Below are 23,865 nucleotides of genomic sequence, written 5' to 3'. Positions count from 1 at the left end.
GGGCAAACGAGCTTTACGAGCTCAAGCTCAAGTCTTTACTGTGCCAAGCAAGCCCGGGCTCAAGCCCAATATAGGGCTTGGTACTGAGCCCAAGCTCGAGATTTTGTGAAATGAGCCGAGCTGGAGCCTCCCAGGCTCGAGCTCGACTCGTTAACAGCCCTCTTATGACAGATATTTTTATGGACTGTGCCGAAAAATTGGCTTTCCCATTTGATGCTCTCTCACTTAAGCGATGGTTCCAATAAAATTATCATGGTTTTGCTGAAGAAGGGATCTATATTTCATCATACAAGGAAACAGTACCTACATCATCTATGGCTTCTTATATCGGTCTTGTAGCACATCGATCGTCAATGTTTTGATGTCATTCTAAATATCATGTAGATAGTATTTACTTGTTACTAATAAAGTCTAGCCACCATTCTTCCTTAGATTTTTTATTTCATTCCGATAATATCATAAATTGTGTTTGATGCAGAGAAAATGAATACATTTCTATGTTATAAATAAAATAAAGTAAGTGAAACAGATAGAATTTTAGATTATGCCATATCATTTATTCTATTCTATGGAATCTTACGGAGCTTGCTCATGTATAACATGAGCCAGATATGATCATAGAAAAGATTTTTCCTGCACGCTACATAGGGGGGCTTACGTGGTTATAAATTCCAAACATTGCAGATAAATTTATATATCTGCATGACTTTGAAAAAAAATCATGTGAAGAAAAATGCTACGTGATGCTCATGAAAAGTTGTCTAAATCTACTAATGTTGGCCTGCTGGATCCAATAGATAACATCATATAATTTTGGATTCACGATGCATCGTGCTGGAATATTACGGGCAATCGTGGGAGCTCCTAAATCCTTAGGTTCCTCCCAATCTCACAGGCCAGGGATGCACCGATGCATCATATAATTTTGGATGACTCCCGAAATGCTAAGCGGCCTCGGTCGACCGACGATCTCTAAAGTGGACGGCTATGATCCATGGATCAGCTTCTCTTTTGACAACCAAACGAACGGCCAAACACTGACGACTCTATATCACCTCCGAAGTTAGGGTTTTGTCCTTCCCCTCTCCCCCCTCGCTTTTCTCTGCCGCTCTTGGTTTCAAGGGAGCTTGCGAGCTTGCCGTCCGATCCGATCCATTTCTACCGTTTCCTCTTACCTTCTACGAGATGGTAAGCTTCTACTCCTTTTCTTTTTCTTTTTTTGGGCCGCTAGGATCCTATGAAGTCGAGTTCGAAGTTATTATGCAATTCCTTTTCACGATTACTTGCTTAAATTTCTTTTTGGGGATTGATAGGTTCTTCCGAACGACATCGATCTCCTGAATCCCCCAGCGGAGCTCGAGAAGAGGAGGCACAAGCTCAAGCGCCTTGTCCAATCCCCAAACTCCTTCTTTATGGTAGTAACAAGCTCTTACCCATTCCTCTCCTCAATTATTGCATTTATTTCTCTTCAAAAGTCTCAATCTGTGTTCTTATTTCCTCACTTTCAACTTTCTCAATTTGTAGGACGTCAAGTGCCAAGGATGCTTCAACATGTAAGAATTTTCTCTCTCTTTATGTGCTCGTCTCTCTCTTTATGCTTCAAGATGGCGTAGTTGTGGAACTATGATTTCATCAAATACTGCAAGTGTCAGGCCTTAGATTGACAAAATTCACGACCTAAATTCTGAATGTCATGATGCTAATATTTAGTAGAGTTGCAACAATTCTGTTTCTGCCTAATTATGGTAGTTTTACAACCATTGTGTAGGTTTTTTGGATTTTGATTGTATATGTTAAGCGTGTCTAACTTTTTCTTGTTCAGTGTGGTTATTGTTCTAAGACTATCTGTGTTGCAGAACTACTGTGTTTAGCCACTCGCAGACCGTCGTGGTATGTGGAAACTGCCAGACTGTGTTATGCCAGCCGACCGGAGGGCGTGCGAGGCTCACCGAGGGATGTTCCTTCCGGCGGAAGGGAGACTGAGGACGGTGTGTGCTTCGTCCTCTTTCCTGATGCTAGCAATGTGTTTTCTTACGATGAAACAATGAGGTCTATATAGTTTAAAGTTTAGTTTGTGTTTTTGTTGGGCAACTTAATTTTGGAAGCTGGACGAGCTAAGTGATGGAAGAGGTTGTGCTGTTAGGAATTGTCAATGAATTTGGGGGAACTTACATCAAGATTTTCTTGCTGTGCTTTGTTGGCCCATGTTTGAATTACTTTGAATATGATCGAAGAAGTTTGTTATATATTCTTTTTGATATCAAAGAGTATAGGTGTTGCTTGAATGGGTTCTGCTCATAATTGGATCTTCTGATTGCTGCAATGTGGTGGACATCGCATTCTTTTCACACATGAGACAATGTAAATGACATTGTGAGCATGCTGAGCACAAAAATGACATTTATTGATGCTAGTTCATATTATGACATGATTCTTCTTGGAATTGTTTCTCAGCAGGTTATTTATTCCATGAAATGTGTTCTTTTTAACCACATATACCGTAATTGTCTTATTTTGAGCTTCACTTCAATTGCATTACGGAGTTTCATCTATCATTTCTTAATTTTACATGGCCGGTCCAGAAGATGTTTGTATGCTAAACAATACTTGTTTTTAAGATTTTTTTTTTGATTTTTTCCTGAAGTTTCCATGTATTTAAGAGAGTCTCTATTTGTGTATAATCAATGGTAACGATCATTTACCTGATGATAACGATTAAAACTTTCAACCCGATTATAATTTGTCCCACTTTTGAAGATTTTCTTAACTAGTGCAGTGCAGCAATAGTAAAAAGGATATGATCTCAATATCCAATTGCATCGATGCTTTGTCTCCTTTCTCTTGTTGCCGCACCCTCTTTGGCCCGCCCTCCTTGGGTTGGTGGTTGTCGGTAACATGCTTCTCTCTCGCACCAATGGTTGCGGGTAGCGCACCAATTCAAGCCAAACCTGACCCAAAATTTTGGGTTGGAGTCCAGTAAAAGGGCTAAATATCCAATTGGGTGGGGTTGGGGAACCTCTGTAAAATTGTTATTGGATTGGGTTTGAGACCTTAGGTTTAGACTGATTTATATATACCAAGATCTGAAAACTCTAAATCCATAGGGTTATACTTATATTGCTTTGACTGGACTGATTTATTACTGGCAAATGATGAGTTTAATCTTTATTTATTGTACTAGATAGTTTTATTGGGTTTTTTTGGAGTATTTTTGCATATTTACCCCTTCCAATGTTGCTTATTACGTGTTTATCTATTTTGGATTTTGGTTGACATTGTTAATAACTATATTAAGTGTAAAATTATTTTATTTTCATTTATTTTGTAATATAAATAGCTATGCGCACAAATTTTTCAAGGATATTGATGCAAAATGGTAGTATAGTCATTTTATACTTAAAATAATTATTTATTAATGTTATTGGTCAAAAATTTAATGAAAGGAATATGATTGCAAAAATAGAATGATTTTAAGATTATACATATAAATAATGATTTCAAAAGATAATTATGCAGCAGGGATATATAATTTATGTATGTACATGTGAAAATCTATGTTTTCATCATATAGCCTATGTTGTCAATGCTTTTTTTTTTTTTTTTACCTGACATTGAAATGGTTGCTTCACTTTTTAGCACATTAATGGCTTTGGTGACATAAATATCCTATTTCTTATTATTGCTTAGTGCATATGTTGGGTTTTTTTTTTTTTTTTTTTTCGCCCCAGGAGTCTGGGGAGGGATGGTTTGGAAGCATCACAGCTGCATGGGAAAATTCTCCAAACAAATGTCGATTTTTCCCAGATTATTGTCCGACATTTGACTAGATACCAAATTATTTTTGGATCCTTATTGGGTATTAGGTATAAGGTTGTATATAATGCTTGTATTTGGAATTTTGGATTTGGGGTTGCTGTCAAAATCTATGTCATACCGATTGCTTAGCGACGATTGGCCGGTGGATTGCTGATTTGGTGGAGACAGAGTTAGAGTGTGTCCTCCGAACTCGTCCAATATTCTCCAACAATATTTTAAAATAGTGTAGAAATATAGAGTTCTAGAAACTGTTTTTGGAGGTTAGAGCATAGCAGTTAAATTTTAAAATAGTAACAAATGAATAAATAAGCTTCAGTCTCTTAACTATTTTTGTACTTAGTAAAAACTAATTTTTGCTATATCTTTCTTAGTACCATCATATTTATTTATTTAGTTTAATTAGTCACCCACTTTATCTAGTTTGTAGGTATTATAATTTTGTCAATATTATTGCAGTCAATGATATATTATCATTTGCATGCCACTAATAACAAAATTTAGCAGAAAGATCAATCCGTCATAAATAACTTTAAAAATTTATATTCAAACTATGTTGGGGATGGCAAGTAGATGTCGACGATCAGTGATGATGATGGATCTTGTCTTTTGCTTCGGCCTTCCAGTTGGTTTCATATAGCTTTGGATTCACTTTTTTCCAGATGGTTTGTGGGTTGTTTACTGCCTGTTGGATTCCAAAGCGTTTTTGGAATCTAATTGTAGATATAGATGTTTTGGAATCCACTCCTAGTTGGCGAGCTCCCAAATTGGGATTTAAATTGGCTACCATGTCCCCTTCAAGTGAGACAAGTTTTGATCAACCATGCATAGCTCCTACAACCTGATCACAGCCGGTGCAATCCTTGTACCATCTCCCCTTCAAGGGAGAGAAGTTTTGATTTCTAATGGATCAAAGAGAGGAGATGGAGTTTAATTGTTTTGAAATAAGATCCTGGGAGGATGGGTCATGGATCAGCTATTCCTCCCAGGTATGTATCGCTTCAGGTTAGCACTCGTAGCAGTTGGGGGCGAGCGCGGGGGCAAAGCGAGCGAGATTGCTCGCGAAAACTATTACGTTCGGGGGGCCCTACGGATCAGGTAAAATGAGACAGTAACATGGCGGAGCGTACAAATTAAAATCTGTAGAACTAAGTGGATATTAAGTAATTACATTATTTTTCTGTCAGCAAAACCCATAAAACTAAATCTAGTATTAATCACGATATGAAAATAATTGCTTTAAGCCCTTAAAGTTCCTCTGCAGTGGGCAGTGCGCCCGCGCGTGCTGTCGACGATCAATTTTGATCTTTTCGGGACTGGAATTTTGCTATTAGATTTAGTTGATAAATTAAAGTAATTTAGCTAAATACGGAATAAAAATGGACTGCTGTTGTTTTTTAGTTATAATACATCATTTTAATTTTTGTTGAGTTTAAATTCAATATAGTGTGTCTTTTCTCATATCTCTTAGGTACGTGCTTGTGTGGGTGTGAGCATGTTTGTGGCACGCATATATGAATGTGTATGCATGCACACAGAACCATAATCTTAATAGAAAATAATTTTTATAAAAAAGTTGGAAGAATTTTACTGGAGAGAATTTCTTCTTCTTCTCACCAACAACATTAGATGAGTTTTACCAAGAGGGCTCTTCTTCTCACCAACAACACTAGATGAGTTTTACCAAAGAGAAAGAGAGCATGAATAGTCTTTTTTTTTCTCTTCACATGAGTAACCTCAATTCAACATCGCCGAAACTGCCCGATTGGACGGTTCTAACATGAATGTTAGTATTCTCTTACATGTCTTTATTCTCTGATCCAATTCTATATTGGTTTTGTAGACCAAATTGTGAGTCTATGCTTTTTGGGTGGGGATGTCTTGGTGTCCTGGGTTTGGCAAATTTTTATAGTCTTTTGATTGATTATCTTTTTGCAGAGTGAAATGATTCAGAATTCTGACATATCTAAATTCAAATCCTACTAGCTTTGAACATGGGGGCATTTACAACCTCAGAACTGAGGATGATCTTAATGCTAGAATGACAGCTCTCATGAGGAAGGTAGAGACAATTGAACTTAGGAAGGTTGAGACCGTAGAGCTCATAAATGATTGTTGCGGGATCAACCAAAGTAATCAACTTTCTCCGTGCCAACGCGGATGTCTCTACTTGCACACTGTCAAAATTTCAATCTTGCTTGCAAAAATTATTTCATTTTTCCTGCACTAACTGTGAGCAAATGTCTGCATATCTTGAACTACTTCCAGGAATTAATTGAAGCTCATGGAAATACCAGTCGGCTTCTATGGTGCACTCTTAGGCACAATACCATCCCTACATATTAAAAAAAGAATTTAAAATTGCAAACAATTAATGGTATCTAGGATGGAGTAGTAAGGTGTGGCTAATATTTTTTCAATATGTAATATTGTCTGTTTTTAGGCCGTTGATTTCCTCCCATATCTAAAATTTATGTATACAGTAAAATATTAGATTTTTTAGTTTAATATTTTTTAAAAAACAAAAACAATTTTGGAGTGAATTGGTATGAAACAACTAAAATGTTTTATACATTCAAATCGCAAATCATTTTTTTTGCATGCATATGATTGAATGCATGAATCACGAGGAGTCACAAGGAATACATGTGTCACAACAAATGTGCAGTGGTATAACCGTCCACCCTGGTAACCGCATTCAATCGCCCTGTCCCAGTAATAAACAGGGTATAAATTATATCATTTTTTGAACTGAGTCTAATTTAGTATTGCAAAGAAGCCAAGGTAACACTGATTTCTACGGGAGAGGGGGGTGGTTCCTAGATTTTCATGAGATTAGGCAAGTTCTGTCAAGGTGTTCAGGTGCAGGCAACGCTTAGGTCCATGGACACAATACTTTGTGTTTTTCAGAAATTTTATTTAAGTTGGTGTTTTTTCCTAAATTTTATTTAAGGGTAGTGGTTCTTTGGGTTCCTAGATTCTACTTTGGCTTGTGAAGGCCCCGGTAGTGTCTCGTCGCCCATGGAATAAGTTGTATGTAGCTGTGTCAATGGCTATGCTTGGTTCAGATAATAAACTTAGCCTTGAGGCATTGACTAGAATCATGCTGGCCTAGTCATCCAAGAGAAGCAACAGCACCGGCCATTCTGATAGAAATTTTTTACTTTTGACGTTGTACTAATGTGCTTGCAAGCATCCCCTGCTGCATTCTCCTTTCTCTGTTCAGAACCAGCCCTATTGATAGACACACACACAAGCAGTTTACAGCCCTATCAAGCATGCAGGTGTGCAATTATCATTCATCCTAATCCTTCACACGAGCATGCTGCATGCCATACTACACTGTTGTCCTCCATTGATGGAAATATGTGTATTGATCTTGTAGAGGAGGACAAGTGCAAGTGGTTTTCTTCTTCCAAAGTTAGCCAACGAAAAGAAACCACTAATATAAAGAACGAGATCATAGAGCAGCAGTGCAAGAGGGCTAGAGGTAAAAGAAACAAGAAAATATATCCAATGAAGTAAAATGTGTGTTCTTTGGAGTATGTAGCAAGCATTGGGGATTAGAGGATTGCTTAGATAAACTTGCCTCTGCAACAATAATGACTGAAATAACAAAGCCATGCGTTAAAAGATAGTTCTCTTAGAATATAGCAACAAAATCCAACTGAAAAAGATGAGATTAAGGGATTGAGGATGTTATTTTATTTGAATAATTAGAGGTTTTTTGTTAATTAGAAAGAAATATTCTATCCTTGGACCTCTACCCGACACATTAATGATTTCGACACAGAGTGCTGGGTCACTTATAATGCAAAAGCGAACCTTTTTCCAGTAATTTCAACTGGCTCTAATATTTTTTTTCTAAGTGGCCTCTGTAACCCATTTTTCTTTCAATAATGATGAGTCCTATGATAGGATCAATTGCTACCCATCCTCTACCATACCTCCATCATAATGCCTATTTTATTTCCATATATCCACTCTCCTCGGCCAATCAAGAAATATGACAAAGGTTCCACTCCATCGAAAAGATGGATAACAAGGTCTTGCTCACAAACATGAAATTGCGTATCGGCTTTCATTTGCAAAGGAGGCTCGAGGGCTTGTTAAGAAAGACGGCAAGGGCCGCTGTAGGGGGGACAATGAAAGGCATTTTCCGATCTCCCCTCCACCGGAGGGTGCTTGTGGGGAGGGTGTGCCGCGACGAAACAAGGAAATGCTACAACACTTCAGTCGATTGGTGCAACACTTGCCCATGTGTTGCATCACTGCAGGGGATATATTGTTGAATTACCACCTGGACTAACATGTTTTTTTTTTTTTCCACTAAGCTACTCAAAGTTGTAAATTTTTTTGCTCATTATAATCACTCCAAACTAAGACTACCTCTGATTAGAACTACTAGCCTATGAGCTCAGCTCAAGTCAGATCTGAAACAACCGTTCTGGACTAGTCTTGCTCATGTCTTAAACTCGACTCCAACTCAAAATTACGTGACCTTTTTTAGGGGGCTCAATCCAGGACTTCAGCTTAGAGGTGAAGTGTCACTCGCGAGAATCGTAGTCACTCGCCATTTTCAAATTTGCTTTGGCAAATAAGGCTTCAGAGTGCATACATATGATCTAGGCAAGAGTTTCAAGCACCTCAGTTTGTGCCAGTATGGTTAAGTAACTCATCAAGACTGACCATATTGACTCTCTATGGCACTAGCAAATTACATGTACAGCGATACCATGAAATTGCATGACTTGGTTGGATGTCGTGAACATGCTCAGAATAATACATCAGAACTGAATCCAATTTTCTTCTGAATGGATTTCTTTTATTTCATCCAATGCTTTCTGCTAAATTCAAGTTGATATGTTCAGATGAACCAAGTTTCATTTATTTGCATCTCTCCATACCGTCCATCCCAAATGAGGCAAAGACATGCACTCTCCCCAAAGACTTAATGCTGCGCGTCGCTGTGGAGCCCCTTCCTCCACTTGAATTGGTGCTAAAGAAAAGCAACGGAAACTCGTCTATTGCTCTTCTAACGTCGGTGAGCTCACATACCTGCCATGGCATAATCCAGTGCATCCACAAGGAAGTCTGCAACAGGAAACAGAAATATTATTAAAAAATAATCTTAAGTTTTTTTAAAAAAGGCACCTAGCTTGCACCCTAGCAAGCATTAATTAGCAAGAACCTGCATCCTCTTTGGTGAAGCACATCGGAGGTTTTATTCTGAAGACATTTCCATGTATGCCCCCTTTCCCAACTAGCACTCCCAGATCTACAAATAAGAGAAACAACTAGCATAAAGGAAAGTTCAGGGATAAAAGAAAAGACTTGCATCAGAGGGAGAAAAAAAAAAGGAGAAAAGAAGGCCACAACATACCCTTAAGCTTCTCGAATAGTATTGCTGCTTCTGCTTTGGCAGGTGTCTTCTCTTTCCTATCAGTCACAAATTCTACTCCCAACATCAATCCCCTGCCTCTGACATCTCCTATGACTGAAATGAGGACAGCAATAATCAATGAGAATATAATCAAACACATATATCATGTGAAGGTGCACTAACCAAAGAATCCCTGCTCTCTTGCTGAAGCAATTTTTTATAAATATTCACCAAATAAAATAGATATAACATTACAAAACAACCATTCCTGCATTTGCAGGTTCAGCTCAAGTTGACCTGGCATGACATCATATAGAAAAAAGACATGGTCATTAAATTGTCAGTTGCTTAGAGTTGTGCATAGATGGTATCCAGTCATGGAATATAGAATGCTTGACTGATGTACTATTTGGCTGTTAGCATATATCATTGCATCCAATTTGAAATTAGTTTTATATTGGTCCAATGCCTACCAAAGGTCATACAGCCTTTTTGTATCAACAATTGCATATGATTCTTTGTTTCTTCCTGCCCTCCACAAATTCTTTATGTAGCTTCAGAAGCTGAGGGTGTCGCTGGGAAGAATAGATGAACACAATCAGTTGTGATTCACTGGAGTTTCTCTCGAGCCCCCCCTTTTGTGTAAAGATCAAAGATAACAAACTACGAGAAAAAAGTGTAAAAAACCACAGGTACGACCCTATTATGAATTCTTGACACCTAACATTGTTTCTCAAGTCTTCTAATGTCTTTCTATATCCTTTACTATTGAAAACCTTTAAAAATGTTTGGGAACAAGATCCAGAATAATTGGATTATGACACAGATAGTCAATATGTGGAATGCTAGATTGCCACTAATGGGCCTTTGTCATCTGGACCTGTCATGAAATTCACTGGATAATAGAGAATAGTGAGATTAACAAATTCTCAACTAATAATCCGATCAAACTTCAGTTCTTTTAATGATTGCACCATGTTTACATAAACATAAAGGCCACTAGTATCAGAGTCCTTGATGGTGGTTTGCATTTAAACTCAGGCTGAATTGACTTTTTTCTTTTCTTTTCTTTTTCACAGAATATGGTGGTTATTCACCACCACTCAGGTTTAAACCCGAGACCTCTCACTTGGAGAGAGTACCAACCAGACTGACTTGAAATATAAACAGAATCCTTTGTGTAAATTCCCCATAGAAGACTAAGTTCCATGATGTGTCTCTGACTGAATTACAAAATGTGAATTTTGACACAAGATCTGATTTTTAAGCCATTGATAACTCTGTGCTGGATACAATAAGCTATGGTCATCGAGTACAGATAGAAATGACCACAATTTATCGAGTAGGAAAAACTCAGTAGATTATGTAAATTCATATTTATGTATGACATATCAGGTATCACCAAACAAAAGACCAATATAAAGGCAAAGAAGATATTGATAGTAGAGGAAAGGTGAAAAAGGAGTTACTTTCATGCTTTTGCTGAAGAATTTTTAAACGTTCGATCAAGTGGGAACCAACATCAGCACAATGTGTTTGACGTTTTTCATTATCAAGAACCTTGAGTACTGCATGGCCACCAGCAGAGCACACAGGATTCCCACCAAAAGTGTTAAATTGAATTTTTTGTGACATTACTTGTGCTATCTCAGGTGTAGTAACAACTGCTCCTAATGGTAGACCATTGCCAATACCCTGAAACATGCAGAGAAGCCAAATAAAACCACACATCTTTAATGCAATATTGGTAAATGAAGCTTCTGGTGGACTGATGCTAGATTTGATCGTATGCTTTACACCAAGTGATGATGTAATTTATACTCACGGAAGAGCCTCAATAGAGTGCACATGAATATCTCAAGTTATACAAATACTATAAAAATATATGTGATGGAATAGAAGACCTTTGCCATCGTGACAATATCCGGAATGACACCCTGTGTCTCAAACCCCCAATAATGGCTTCCAGTGCGACCAAACCCACTCTGAACCTCATCAGCTATGCAGACTCCACCAGCCTTACGAACAATATCAAACACCAATTTGAGGTACCCAGGGGCCAACTCAACTGCCCCGCCAACACCCTATCAACAATAGGAATTAAAACATTAAATGGTTAAGTTGCTCGAGAAAAGGACAGAAACCACATTCTACTGCAGTAACAGAATTATAATTTTTGATCTACTCTTAGCAAGACCTGAAAAGTTTCTGCAATGAAACCTGCAACATTTCCAGGACTACCATAGTTAATATGATCTTGAACTTCTTTGGCATAACGTACAGCATCAGAGCCAAATGTCCCACGATAAGGATCAGGGTTCATGACATGATGAATCTCACCCTACAGAAGTTTAGGACAGATAAACATGAGGAGTGATATTGACAGAAAACTACAAATGTTTGTTTCATGGCATTTCCATGAAGCAGCTGCATTTTGTACGGCAAATACTAGTCATAGATTAAACAAAACAGAGATTTGGTGCTGGATACTTGTGAACAGAATAATAAGCAACTCAAACATCATTGAATCTGATAATAAAGATATTCCTTTTCTAGTTAGATTCTTAAAAAATAATCAGATAATCCAAAGGAAAAAGAGGACTTCTGCAATATTTACATCTGTCCAAAGAACAGAAAATATATTGGAAGAACTCAAAGAGAAAATATTGACCATAAACCATCCCAGCATTCTCGTATTTACCATGCTTATATTGTGCTGGGACCCTCTTTGCTGTTCAACATTCTATAGCATATGGCATGACAGGCCATACCCTCACTTCATAAACTTTTCCTTCAAATTGCCAATGAACATGCCATTGAAATGACAACCCAAAGCACTTCTCTGCATCCACCTAGCCCTAATTGCAATAAATATGTAAAGATGCAAGGCAACAAACTAATCACAATAATACATTTCCTTATGCCTCCAGTTTTGGTTGGAGCCTGATTATTGTTTTTATTTTTTTACAAAGTGTGCTTGACATATGCATTGCTGAGCTAACATTTTAAACCATTGTTCTCCAAGCATTTCCTGTATAATTGCAATTCAGCACTCGACCTTGGCCTAATCATATTACTAACACTAAATCTGTTTGACTAGAAAAAAATATTCTCCCAAATACATACATTTGAGGCTCCAGTTTATCCAACTCCACCTTTTCAATTTCCATTATGAACCTTCATGAACCTCTTTTCTTCAGTTTTCTCATACTTGCAGCTCGGTTTGTGACCCCACTGTGTGGGCCCATGATGCCATGTTCTTGTACATGCATCAGCAGCAAGTTCATTTATGATATGTGAAAAGATAAACGCTGAGTGCTGACCCTTGATTCAGGCACAAAAAGGTTGGAAATTCAGTTGAGTGGTCACAACTACTGATGTTTGCTGCTGCTCTAGCATATATGCCATCGAAAATATCAGTCTATCCTTAGTGTCCGTCTTTATTCCTTGAGGCCTACCAAATTGTTATGGTTTTTACATATTGTCTCTGATTTGACTGAGAGCATATCTGGATTCTTCTCTTTTATCTAAAATTCTCATCAATTCTTCCAAGAAAAAACCTCCAAATTGGTTTCCTATTTTATTGTCAATTTTATTAATCTTTGTTCCACCATCTCACCAATAATTTATATTAGCTCATAAGTTGTATTCTAAGTGCAATTGTGTATATCATTCTTAATCACAAATAGCTAGCATAATGGTTGTCCTACAGAATCTGGCATTTTCCTTTTTTAAAAAAAGGAAAAAGGATCTAGTGTTTTCTTGATTTGCAGGATTTATTATATAAACAAATAAACCATATTAACTCAAATTCTTCCATCATTTTCCATAACTCTAATGGTAGTTCATTTGGTCCTTGCACCATTCCCTTTGCATCATTTTCTAAGTTAGGTCTACTTCTTTGTTTAGTTGACTTGGTACAGACCTAATAACTCTCTAATAATACTAATCTTCTAATAAAGTCCTCTTGTAGAATCCTGATTTGTTAATTTCTAAAATAAAATTTTCATCTTTCTTTTACTTCCTTATCTTTCATGACCTTATCTTTCATGACCAAACTCATACTATCCTTACTCTTCTGAAATACTATCTTGTACTTAACCTGGTCTATATCTCTAGTTTCTCTCTCCCTCATCCTATCGAACTCCAAGGTTTCTTTCCTCCTATCCAATGTGTTAGAGCATCCCCAGAAAGTATTTATTTTGTAACAGCATGTGATAATTTTTTTCCTCTCAAGCACTTGAGGTTCATAAAGGTCTAATAATTGGAAGTAGTTACTTTAAAAGTGATGCTATGAAGATCCGCATGGTTATGCAGCTAAAATATGTATCAGTTTAGCACCTATAAGTGAGGCATCAACAAGAAACTGTACCAGGTAACAATCTTCTGTGAAGTCAATGCTATGAAGATCTGCATGGTTATGCAATTTAAAAATATGTAACAGGTTAGCACCTATAAATGAGGCATAAGCAAGAAATTGTACCTGGTACCAATCTGAGAAGTCAAGAGTTCCCTTTTGTTTTTTGTCTCATTACATGTTTCCAGAAAAGATGCCTTAAAAAAAGTCATTTTAATTTTGCTTTCTACCAAAGGCACTATGCTGATCACATATCTCGGAGTTAATGTTAATGCTTAAACACAATGGTTAGCCCCGCTACCAAATCTTTACTTTCTTCAGGAAGGAATAGATTGGATTGGCATTGAGGGTGTCATTGATAGCTTTTAAGATTAGGTTTGGCAAATGGCTGTAAGAATTTGATTTGATTGAAGTTATGGATATGAATCGATATAATTGTTTAATGCCATGGAATTGACATCATCAAATAGAACAATGAAGCATCTTTTGTCGATCAATGAACATATTGGATAAATTCATTGACTGATTAAGGTCTGAAACTGAATTTCAGTAAATAACTAGACAAGCAAGAAGTCAACCTCAACCTACTGTAGGCTTGATTGTTTAGACAACAATAAATTAATGTCTGACAACTCAAGGAGTACTCTGATTCTAAGATGAAATCAATATGTTCTCCACAAATGGAGGCAGACAAGGATGATAATAGTAACAAAATACCTTGGCTAGTCAACATTATAATTACCTTAAATTCTTGTATAAAGCTTGTTCAGTTGGTCATTCCTATATGGTCATAGCCTCCCAACAGGTATAAAAGCTTTCTTGCAACTGTTATCCAAGTTCAAATAGGTATTCCTTTTTTTCCCTGTTTTATCAGATCCTTCCCCAAAATCAGGTATTCTCTGCATGAGAGGACCATTTTCTGGCTTTTTTGGTGCTCCCTGAAACTGTCTAGATTACTCCACTTGTTATCACAACTCCTTGCGTCCTTTGACATACTCATCTGTAGTTGTAGGTGTGATGTTAGTTGTACTGCAGATCCCCTTCAACATATTCATGGCTTCTACAAAATACATTATGAAGATGCAGCTATTCTCCAATGTATTAAAGAAAAATTAGTCTTTGATAATCTATTAAGAGAAAAGAATTAGTAATTCTTCCCTGTCTTTAAGCCAGTGCAAATTTGACCTTTCTCCTCAATATATTTTTTTCTTTTTTATAGAATAGTTCCATCTTTAACTTACTGAATCTACTTTAATGTTGCAACTAATAAACCAACACAGTGAGAATAGCATGATGAAGTTACTCTAGGAGAGAAAGAACATCAAAAGCTTTTCAGTTATAAAAAATCATTTCATGAGTTCAATTTCAGGATTAAGGCCTGTGCGCCAAGAGATATTTTAACTGTAGATATGCAATGAACAAAACTCTTGATATATTTGTCGTAGAATGTAATCAGTTATCGATAATACAACAACCTGAGGGATCGGGTATTTCCAAGTATGGAGAGCTGTCAATCCTATTGTTGCAGAACTTCCACCATGATATGCATTTCTCAAGGCAATCATGCTCAAGTTACCAGTATACAGTCGAGCCATCATCATTGCTAATTCATTTGCTTCAGTCCCAGAATTGACAAAATAAACAACCTGCATTTTCCTCGGAATGAATTAATAGCAACAAAAAATAACGTATTTGCTTCTTTTTTTTACATCCCAAAAATATAAGGAATCCTTAAACAACTAATTTGCATTGTTTTTACATCTCAAAAGTAATTAATCCAAAGGACAATGAGAAGGCATGCTACCGAAACAATCATATTGCCTAGTCATTGCAGCAGAGAGGAGCATAGTGATATTAAAGACTGGAAAAATTTTAAAGAATATTACCTTCAGATTTCCTGGCATTTTTGATGCCAGAGCTTCAGCGAATTCAACAATGGCATGATGCAAGTAAATGGTGGTGGTGTGCTGAAGAAGCTTAGTCTGCTCCACCACGGCATTCACCACGTCGGGATGACAATGCCCGCAGGACACTGTAACTATTCCAGCAAATGCATCAAGATAACGCTTTCCGTTCTCATCATAGAGATATTGCATCTTCCCTTCCACAATGTTGAGCTGCAGAAAGCATATACGCAAGATTGAAGAACCAAAACGGAGGATCCTTCGCATTTACATTTCTTTGAACAACCAATTTTTTGTTTTTTTAAAGTAAAAGGATATCCCAAGCTAGTAATATTAGATCACATAAGAGATATTTTGCACTAGATTCTAGATCAAAAGATTAAAATAGTTTCTGTTATACGAAAAGAGGAGCTTGTGTGATAAACTTAAAAGTACTATTTTCTTCAGGAAAAAAAAATGATACTAGAAACATGTTAATGATTGAGGATGTTTAAATCTGCGACTGATCTGATGCCTCGAAGAAATGATCGGAACACGATCCATGTTCAAAACTCTCGAGCTTCCGAGTGCCGATACCGCCGTGATTAGGGAATCCAGAGATAAACAGGAGCAAGAGAGGGTGATAAGAGAAAAGAGAAGGGGAGTATTACCGGCTTCTGGTAGTAGTAGAAGAGCGAGGGACCGAGAAAAGTCTTCCTTTTCTGGAGGATCTCCTCCCCCGGCATCCCCTTGTATGGCCGCGGCTGGTGGTCGAACGGCGGGAGCGACGGCGGAGCGGCCGCCGAGGACGCGAGGCCACGCCGAAGGATAAGCCGCCGGAGCTCCGCCCTCAGTCCAAGGCTCCTCCGCCATAGATCTCTGGGAACAAACATCACGGAGAAGGGAAAGTAGGAAGGTGGAAGGAGGGCTTTTGGCGCCGGTTTTTAGTAAGACGCCGCAGTTAGCCAGCAATATGATGAAAAGCACGCAGTGGAAAAGTATGGAAGAAAACGATCGAAATATTTTTTCTTTGTCAGTGTAACCTAAGCTATATTCTAATTTCCATTGGAATCTAGTTATGGCTGTACTACTCTCATAGGAAGTATTTTACTTCAATTCCAATTGAGAATCGTACCGAGTTCTATCATACGGTGGGAATTTAGAGGGATCCGTATCTTTCACGCAAAATAAAAATTCAGCGAATCCACTGATGGATCCACCCCTTCCGGTTTGAGATCTGTGCAGTGGATGTTGGAAGCACTATAAGATATGTGCGGTCGGTGATCTTACAATTGTTTCGTGCAATTTTATTTTTTTTTAACGAATAATATGGATGAGGATTTCCACAGCTTGAGTCCATTATTTACGTTCAGCAACAAAAGATATTGCCCAACCTATTAGCTGCTCTCAATCAGCCACCTTCGGAAGACATGTTTAGCTACATAAGAAGTAATATTTATCTTTTGTCGTCAAACATCATGGATGAGCATATCCTTATGAAAAATCTTCTGGCATAATTTAGAAAATAGTTATTCTGTAATTTGTTCTAACATGATATGATCAACCAGTAGAATAGAAATAGCATACAACGATCTTTCCCATATAACTCTCAATTCCACCATAGAGGATCGACTTTGATGCGAAAGATACAACCTCGTCCTATGAAACTATTACAAATATTATCTAGAAATTATTATATCTTTATTTTATAAAAATTATAAAAAATAATTTACTAGAATAAAATCAAAAAATTGAAAAGAAATTATTTGGATCGAGATGTGTGATATACACTAGCTTAAGAACGTGATTCGCATATTTATAACTAAATCAACATTGTTTTTAAAAGAGTCACAACTTTTAACAAAGAAAATGATAAAAGTTTTGAAATTTTTAAATCATCTAAAATTTAGGAATAAAACTGGCATATTTTTTAAAATTTTTAATTTTTGTTTTTTGAAGTTAAAACTCGAACAGCAACTTCCACGGCTTGTTGGAAGATGATGCAGAAGATAGAATGCTCTATTGAAATTATCATAAAATAATTGCGCTGAGCTGGAGATTCCCTCACGGTATCCGGATAGGGCACGGCTGTCGGAATTTCGATGCCGAAGCACTTTGAAAGCAGGTGTTGAGCAGGCAGCGGTGGGGGATAGAAGTCCGTGGGTTCTGGCAGCGGTGTATGCAAGCACAGAGTATAGGGTGAGGCGGAATTTGTGGGTGGAGGCCACTCAGTTGATCAGGCAGGGATATCCAATGTTATTGGCAGGTGACTTTAATTGCATTGTGGATCCTCAGGAGAAGAGGGGTGGGAAGCCTTTTTCTTGTGACAGGAAGGTTAAGGAGTTTCAGGACTTCCTCATGATGAATGGTTTGGTTGACTTGGGTTTTTCTGGCCCAAAGTTCACATGGTGTAATAATCAGCAGGGACAGGCCAGAGTATGGGAGCGGCTAGATAGAGCCTGTGCTACTGCGGGGTGGATCCAGTGTTTTCCGGATTACCAGGTCAGTCATTTGCCGAGGATTGCCTCGGACCACTGCCCACTATTGGTGAGCACTGATGCACCTGTACTAGTTCGCCCTCCCTTCAGGTTCGAGAAGATTTGGCTCAGTTATCCTAGATCCTGGGAGATGGTGCGGGAGGCTTGGAGGGTACCTGTTAGGGGAGATGCTATGTACCGAGTATCTCGTAGACTGGAGATGACGAGGAGACGGCTTCGGAGGTGGAATCGTGAGGAGGTGGGGAACATTTTTAGGAGGGTGGAGGATCTAGAGGGGGCGATCACCAGGTTACAGTTTCAGGAGGCCCAGGGAGGGGGCTTATCGGAGGAGGAGGTGGGGGAGCTTAGATCTCACTTGGCACTGCATAATTCTTTACTTAGACAGCAGGAGGTATTTTGGAGACAGAAGTCTAGGATACAGTGGATATTGGAGGGAGATCGGAACACCAGATATTTTCATCAGGCGACAGTTATCAGAAGGCACCAGAATAGGGTCAGAGCCATCAGGGGTGAGGATGGGCAGATGACGGAGGATCCTGTTCAGATTAGTCGGATTGTGGAGAGTTTTTTCAGAGCGCGATGGACTGAGCAGTTAGGGGGCGGGAGTTCAGAGGACATACCGGCGCCTTTAGCTGGGGTGTCGGAGGAGGAGGCTGCAGCATTGATCAGGCCAGTATTGGAGAGGGAGGTTAGGGAGGCGGTCGGGTCCCTTGAGGGGGATAAGGCTCCGGGGCCAGATGGTTTTCCTCCGTTATTTTTTCAGAGGTACTGGATGATAGTCGGACATGATGTGACGGCAGCCATACAGCAGTTCTTTGGTATATTTGCGATGCCTACTGAGTGGCAGCGGACCTTCATCACACTGATACCGAAACGGCAGGACGCCTCGGAGCCGGGCCATTTTCGCCCGATTAGCCTGTGTACGACCTTGTACAAGGCGACGGCGAAGATACTTGCCGTTAGGTTGAGGGAGATTCTCCCGAGGTTGATCAGTCCGGAGCAGAGTGCATTCTTGAGAGGGCGGAGTATCTCAGATAATGTGATGATTGCCCAGGAGTTTATGTTTGATATGCATAGAGCCCCGATGAGGAGGAGCTTGATGGGGATCAAGCTTGATATGGAGAGGGCCTACGACAGGATGAGTTGGGATTTTCTGCAGCAATCCATGCAGGGGTTTGGCTTTCCCGAGATATGGATTAGCTGGGTTATGGGATGTGTGAGGGCTCCCTCATTTGCCATCTTGGTGAATGGCTCGCCATCCCGATTTTTTGAGCCGGCCGGAGGGCTGCGACAGGGTTGTCCCCTCTCACCACTACTGTTTATTATGTGTGCGGATGCGCTGTCTAGAGCGCTCAGACAGGCGATGGTCACTCAGGAGATAGAGGTTTACAGGCCGGCGGAGGGAGCTCCTCCATTGTCTCACCTTCTTTTTGCTGATGATTGTTTATTACTTGCCCGGGCTACGAGGCGGACTGCGGAGGCTCTTCGAAGGATTCTATGCCACTATTGCGAGGTATCAGGACAGAGAGTTAATTTGGGGAAGTCTACTGTATGCTTTAGCCCGAGGATCAGGTCGGCAGTGAGGACCTCTATCTTGGAGATTTTGGAGGTGGGTGAGCAGGAGGGTATGCTGAGGTATTTGGGGGTTCCGATTTCTGGCCGGCGGTTGCGGAGCAGGGACTGCTTCTCACTCGAGCTCAGTATTAGACACAGACTGGAGGGATGGCAGATGCATACTCTTTCCATGATGGGGAGGATCACATTGGTTCGGTCAGTTCTTTCTTCACTTCCCATCTATTTATTGTCCAATTCCTTTATTCCGGTGTCTCTTGTGAGGACCTTGGAGCAGACTTTTAGAAACTTTATCTGGGGTGGGAATAGGGGCAGAGGTGGTGTTCACCTGGTGGCATGGGAGGTGGTGTGTCAGCCGATCAGGTTCGGTGGGTTGGGGGTGTTGTCTCTGATGGCTAGGAGGGAGGCTTTAGTGGCTCGACATGCAGCGAGGTTTGTGCTAGAGCCTGACAGCATGTGGTCCTCGTTGATGAGGGCCAAATATGGAGCTCTGATACCTGGAGTGCGTGGAGGCCGATTACATTCGCCGGTGTGGAGGGAGATGTGTGCTAGGGCTGCGTTGGTGCTACCGGAGATGAGATGGGCCATTGGTGATGGGCGGTCTATAGATGTTTTGGAGGACAGGTGGGTGACTGAGCAGCCGATCAGCCGGATTCCGACCTTGGTGGACTCGGCGAGGATTGATGGATTTAGGGTTAGTGATCTGATACATCCAGAGGGGGGCTGCTGGAGGGAGGGATTGATTCGGGAGGTGTTTGGGGAGGAGTTGGCAGTGATGATCATGGACCTTCCGATTCCTTTGCAGGAGGTGCCAGATAGATTAGTCTGGTGGCCGACGGGTCGAGCGCAGGTGCGAGCCAGGGATCTCCACACTTTGACGAGTAGGGTGTCAGACCGGCAGATTGAGGGCAGATGGATATGGCGGCTACGATGTCATCTGCGGGTAGAGCTCTTCTTCTGGAAGGTGGCATGGGGATGCCTACCAACCAGGGGTATGCTAGCCGGACGGGGCATGCAGATTTCTCAGTGCTGTGAGCGATGTTCAGGTATCGAGGAGACCATTGACCATGTTTTGCTGCAATGCCCCAGGGCTAGAGAGATATGGAGTAGGTCTCCTGTTATGTTACCCCTTTCAGTGGAGTCGGCCCAGGACCTGATGCATGTGTTGAGAGTCTCTATGCGGAGCCCTTGTTCTGTTGAGGCGGGTATTATGATGGCACACTTGACTTATCATATATGGTTGGATAGGAATGCTGGTCTATTTGAGGGCAGGAGGTGGTCCGCGAGGATGGTGGTGGATCGAGCTATGCTACATGCAGGGGAGATGGTCGCGACTACTGCGTGGTTCACTTCTGGAATGGCTAGGGACATCATGGGTATCTTTCCCGCTGCTACAGCGCCCAGGTTCGCCCTTGTTTCTTGGGTACCCCCACCCCTTGGTCATTTCAAGGTGAATTTTGATGGTAGTCGGTCGGTGGATGGTGTCTCTGGAGGTGTGGGTTTTGTGATCAGAGACGGGAGGGGCAGATTGATAGCCGCCGGTGGCCGTCGCATCCCAGGGCTTACTATTGTTGGAGCAGAGCTGAGGGCTGCTTGGGAGGGCTTATCTTACGCGAGGAGGGTCCTCGGCGCCGCCCGGGTGCATCTAGAGGGTGATTCTTCGGTGGTGATCGATTGGATCCAGGGGGTGGATAGGTTCGGTGATGATCACCCACTCATCCGTGAGACTAGGAGGCTGGTTCAGGAGATGGGTGATTTTCATGCTACACATGTGTATCGGGAGGCGAACAGAGCTGCTGACTGGGTCGCCTCTTACGTAGCTAGGCATTCCGGAGAGTTTCTTTGAACTTCAGCAGCTGATAGTCCCACTCCGTTGTTATCTTTACTTTCTTTTGATATGGCTGGATGTACTCAAGTTAGAGTTATATGAACTGCCGTTTTTACAAAAAAAAAAAAAAAAAAAAGGTGTTGAGCCCGATTATTCTATAGATATATAAAGAGCTTGGCCGGTTTAGATAGATGATGATATAAAAAAATATTGTAGATAAAATTAAATTCAAATAATTGTACGGAGCTGGAGATTGCCTTCGGAAGCCTAGATACAAACGGATGTTGAACCCTGGGTCATGGTTTCAAGATGAAACACCAAATTCTGGTTTGGAGGATATAGTAGCCTGACTCTTTGACACTTTGAGTGGCCCTCAATTGGTTGCATTCATGCTAGATTAATGTGAACGACCGTTATATATATATATATATATATATATATATACACACATGTGTACATGTGTACATATGTGTACATATGTACATATATATACATGTGTACAGATATATATATATATGTATGTGTGTGTGTGTGTACACACACACACACACACACACACACACACACACACACACACACACACACACACACACATATATATATATATATATGTATATATGTATGTATACATACATACATATATATATATGTATGTATACATACATACATACATACATACATACATATATATGTATACATACATACATACATATATATATATATATATATATATATATATATATATATATATATATGTATACATACATACATACATATATATATATATATGTATACATACATACATACATACATATATATATATATATATATATATATATATATATATATATATATATATATATATATATATATATATATATATATATATATATATATATGTATACATACAAACATACATATATATATATATATATATATACATACATACATATATATATGTATATGTATACATACATACACATACACATACACATACATATACATACACATACATATACATACATATACATACATATTTTTGGTCCAGTTAATCAGTGGCTTGGTCTGCCTGAAACCTGGACTCCACAGATATAAGATAGATGGTGGACATTAGCCTCTTCAATCTTAAAAAAAAAAAAAGAAGAGAGAGAGAGAGAATCTTTACCAACAGCTTATAAAATAATCTTAGAATAAATCATATAAGCTGCACTTGGAGATTATTAAACTTCAAATTAATAAGTTTACTTTTTCTCTAAACTTTAAAATTTTAGGTAATCTTGAAATTGGTTAATTTTCTTTTCCGACAACAATGTACTGGCCTTAGCTTTTTTATAGCTACCTCCCTAGATTGCAGTGAACTAATTGTCAAATCTTAGATATTTGCAGTATGATTTTATCATGTCTAAAACCCAACCAAATCAAACAGTCGTCGGAGCTGGGTAGACCGGAAAGAGCAGGTAGGGCCACTTAAGCTACGTAACAATTTAATATTCAGTTCTTCTAAAATTACAATATTCAACTGTAGGTGGGGTCAATTAAGCAATAGCTCTAAAGTATTTTTCCTTATTTGTTGAGCAATCATTTTGTCGATATAACAATAATAAGATTAACCATTGTTTAAACATTAACCTGCTGATTGAGAAACCAACATAATAATAGAAAATTTCCGAACAGCCATGCCCCCCTCAGTGTAACAACCTGTCAGTGTTTGATTGGCCTATGAAAAGATTTTCTTAAGAATTTTTTGTGTTTTTTTTTGGAAGAAAATGAATTTTTACAGTTAGATTGTTTGATAATACTCCTATTAGTTGAGATTACATGGTTGATTTTTATGGAATCACAGTTTTCATGTTTCTTAAAATTTTACAACACAATTCCTATAAATTGACCCATTAGTAGGTATTTGATATCTAATCGTAAGCCTATTTCCCAAAAGTTCACTTGAAGGTCACTCTAAGGTTGTGAGAAACCAGTGTATCATTGGTGTATTGGAAGTATTTTTTGAGAAAATAATTTTTTTATATTTTTTTAAACAAAATAAACTTTTAGAATTAGAACACTCGATATGGTGCAATTGATTTCTTAAATATTTTTGTAAAAATTTTAAAACTGTTTTTTTTGGAACTTTTTGAATGAAAATGATTTTTTAAAGAAGATCCACTTTGGGGCAATTGATCTTTCTTAGTTTCTTAGTTTTGGAAAAAAGATTTTTTTCGCAAAAAGATAATTTTTTAAATAATTTTTTGAAAGAAAATGATTTTTTTGATATTTTTTTTAATAATTCATCTTGGTAATTTGCTCCAGGCAGATTCTTCTTATGTTTCTCTATATATAAAAGAAATAAAAAAGAAAAAAAAACTTGAATATCATCCACACCACCATATTCAATCAAATCAACAAAAATCAACTACAACGATAGCATTTATTACACTTGTCATCCTTCATTCTTTGCAGCAACCAAATGCTTTAGCAAAGAGAAAAAAAAAACTACATCCACAAGTGTTTTTTTTGTTGTAAAAAGTACTATTTTT

General features: G+C 38.8%; 2 protein-coding genes across 2 annotated transcripts; one reads left to right on the top strand and one right to left on the bottom strand.

Annotated features, from left to right (window-relative positions):
* Positions 1-1,045: 1,045 nt before the first annotated feature.
* Positions 1,046-2,285, top strand: LOC103700736 (small ribosomal subunit protein eS27y). Its single transcript, XM_008782616.4, has 4 exons — positions 1,046-1,188; positions 1,314-1,415; positions 1,525-1,553; positions 1,857-2,285. The coding sequence occupies exons 1-4, from the start codon at positions 1,186-1,188 to the stop codon at positions 1,981-1,983; spliced, it is 261 nt and encodes an 86-aa protein (XP_008780838.1). The 5' UTR covers positions 1,046-1,185; the 3' UTR covers positions 1,984-2,285.
* Positions 2,286-8,616: 6,331 nt separating this feature from the next.
* On the bottom strand, positions 8,617-16,569 carry AGT2 (alanine:glyoxylate aminotransferase 2). The gene is made up of 9 exons (XM_008782608.5): positions 16,108-16,569; positions 15,440-15,670; positions 15,029-15,199; positions 11,394-11,537; positions 11,101-11,280; positions 10,666-10,891; positions 9,197-9,310; positions 9,005-9,091; positions 8,617-8,907 (listed from the first exon to the last, which is right to left on the bottom strand). The coding sequence occupies exons 1-9, from the start codon at positions 16,327-16,329 to the stop codon at positions 8,864-8,866; spliced, it is 1,419 nt and encodes a 472-aa protein (XP_008780830.2). The 5' UTR covers positions 16,330-16,569; the 3' UTR covers positions 8,617-8,863.
* Positions 16,570-23,865: the final 7,296 nt, after the last annotated feature.

This window comes from Phoenix dactylifera, chromosome 12, assembly GCF_051530095.1.
Source record: "Phoenix dactylifera cultivar Ajwa chromosome 12, Ajwa_hap1_PhDact_Kaust_v1.1, whole genome shotgun sequence".
NCBI lineage: Eukaryota > Viridiplantae > Streptophyta > Magnoliopsida > Arecales > Arecaceae > Phoenix > Phoenix dactylifera.
Note: the sequence above shows the minus strand (reverse complement) of the source record. Positions and strands in the feature narration are given on the sequence as shown.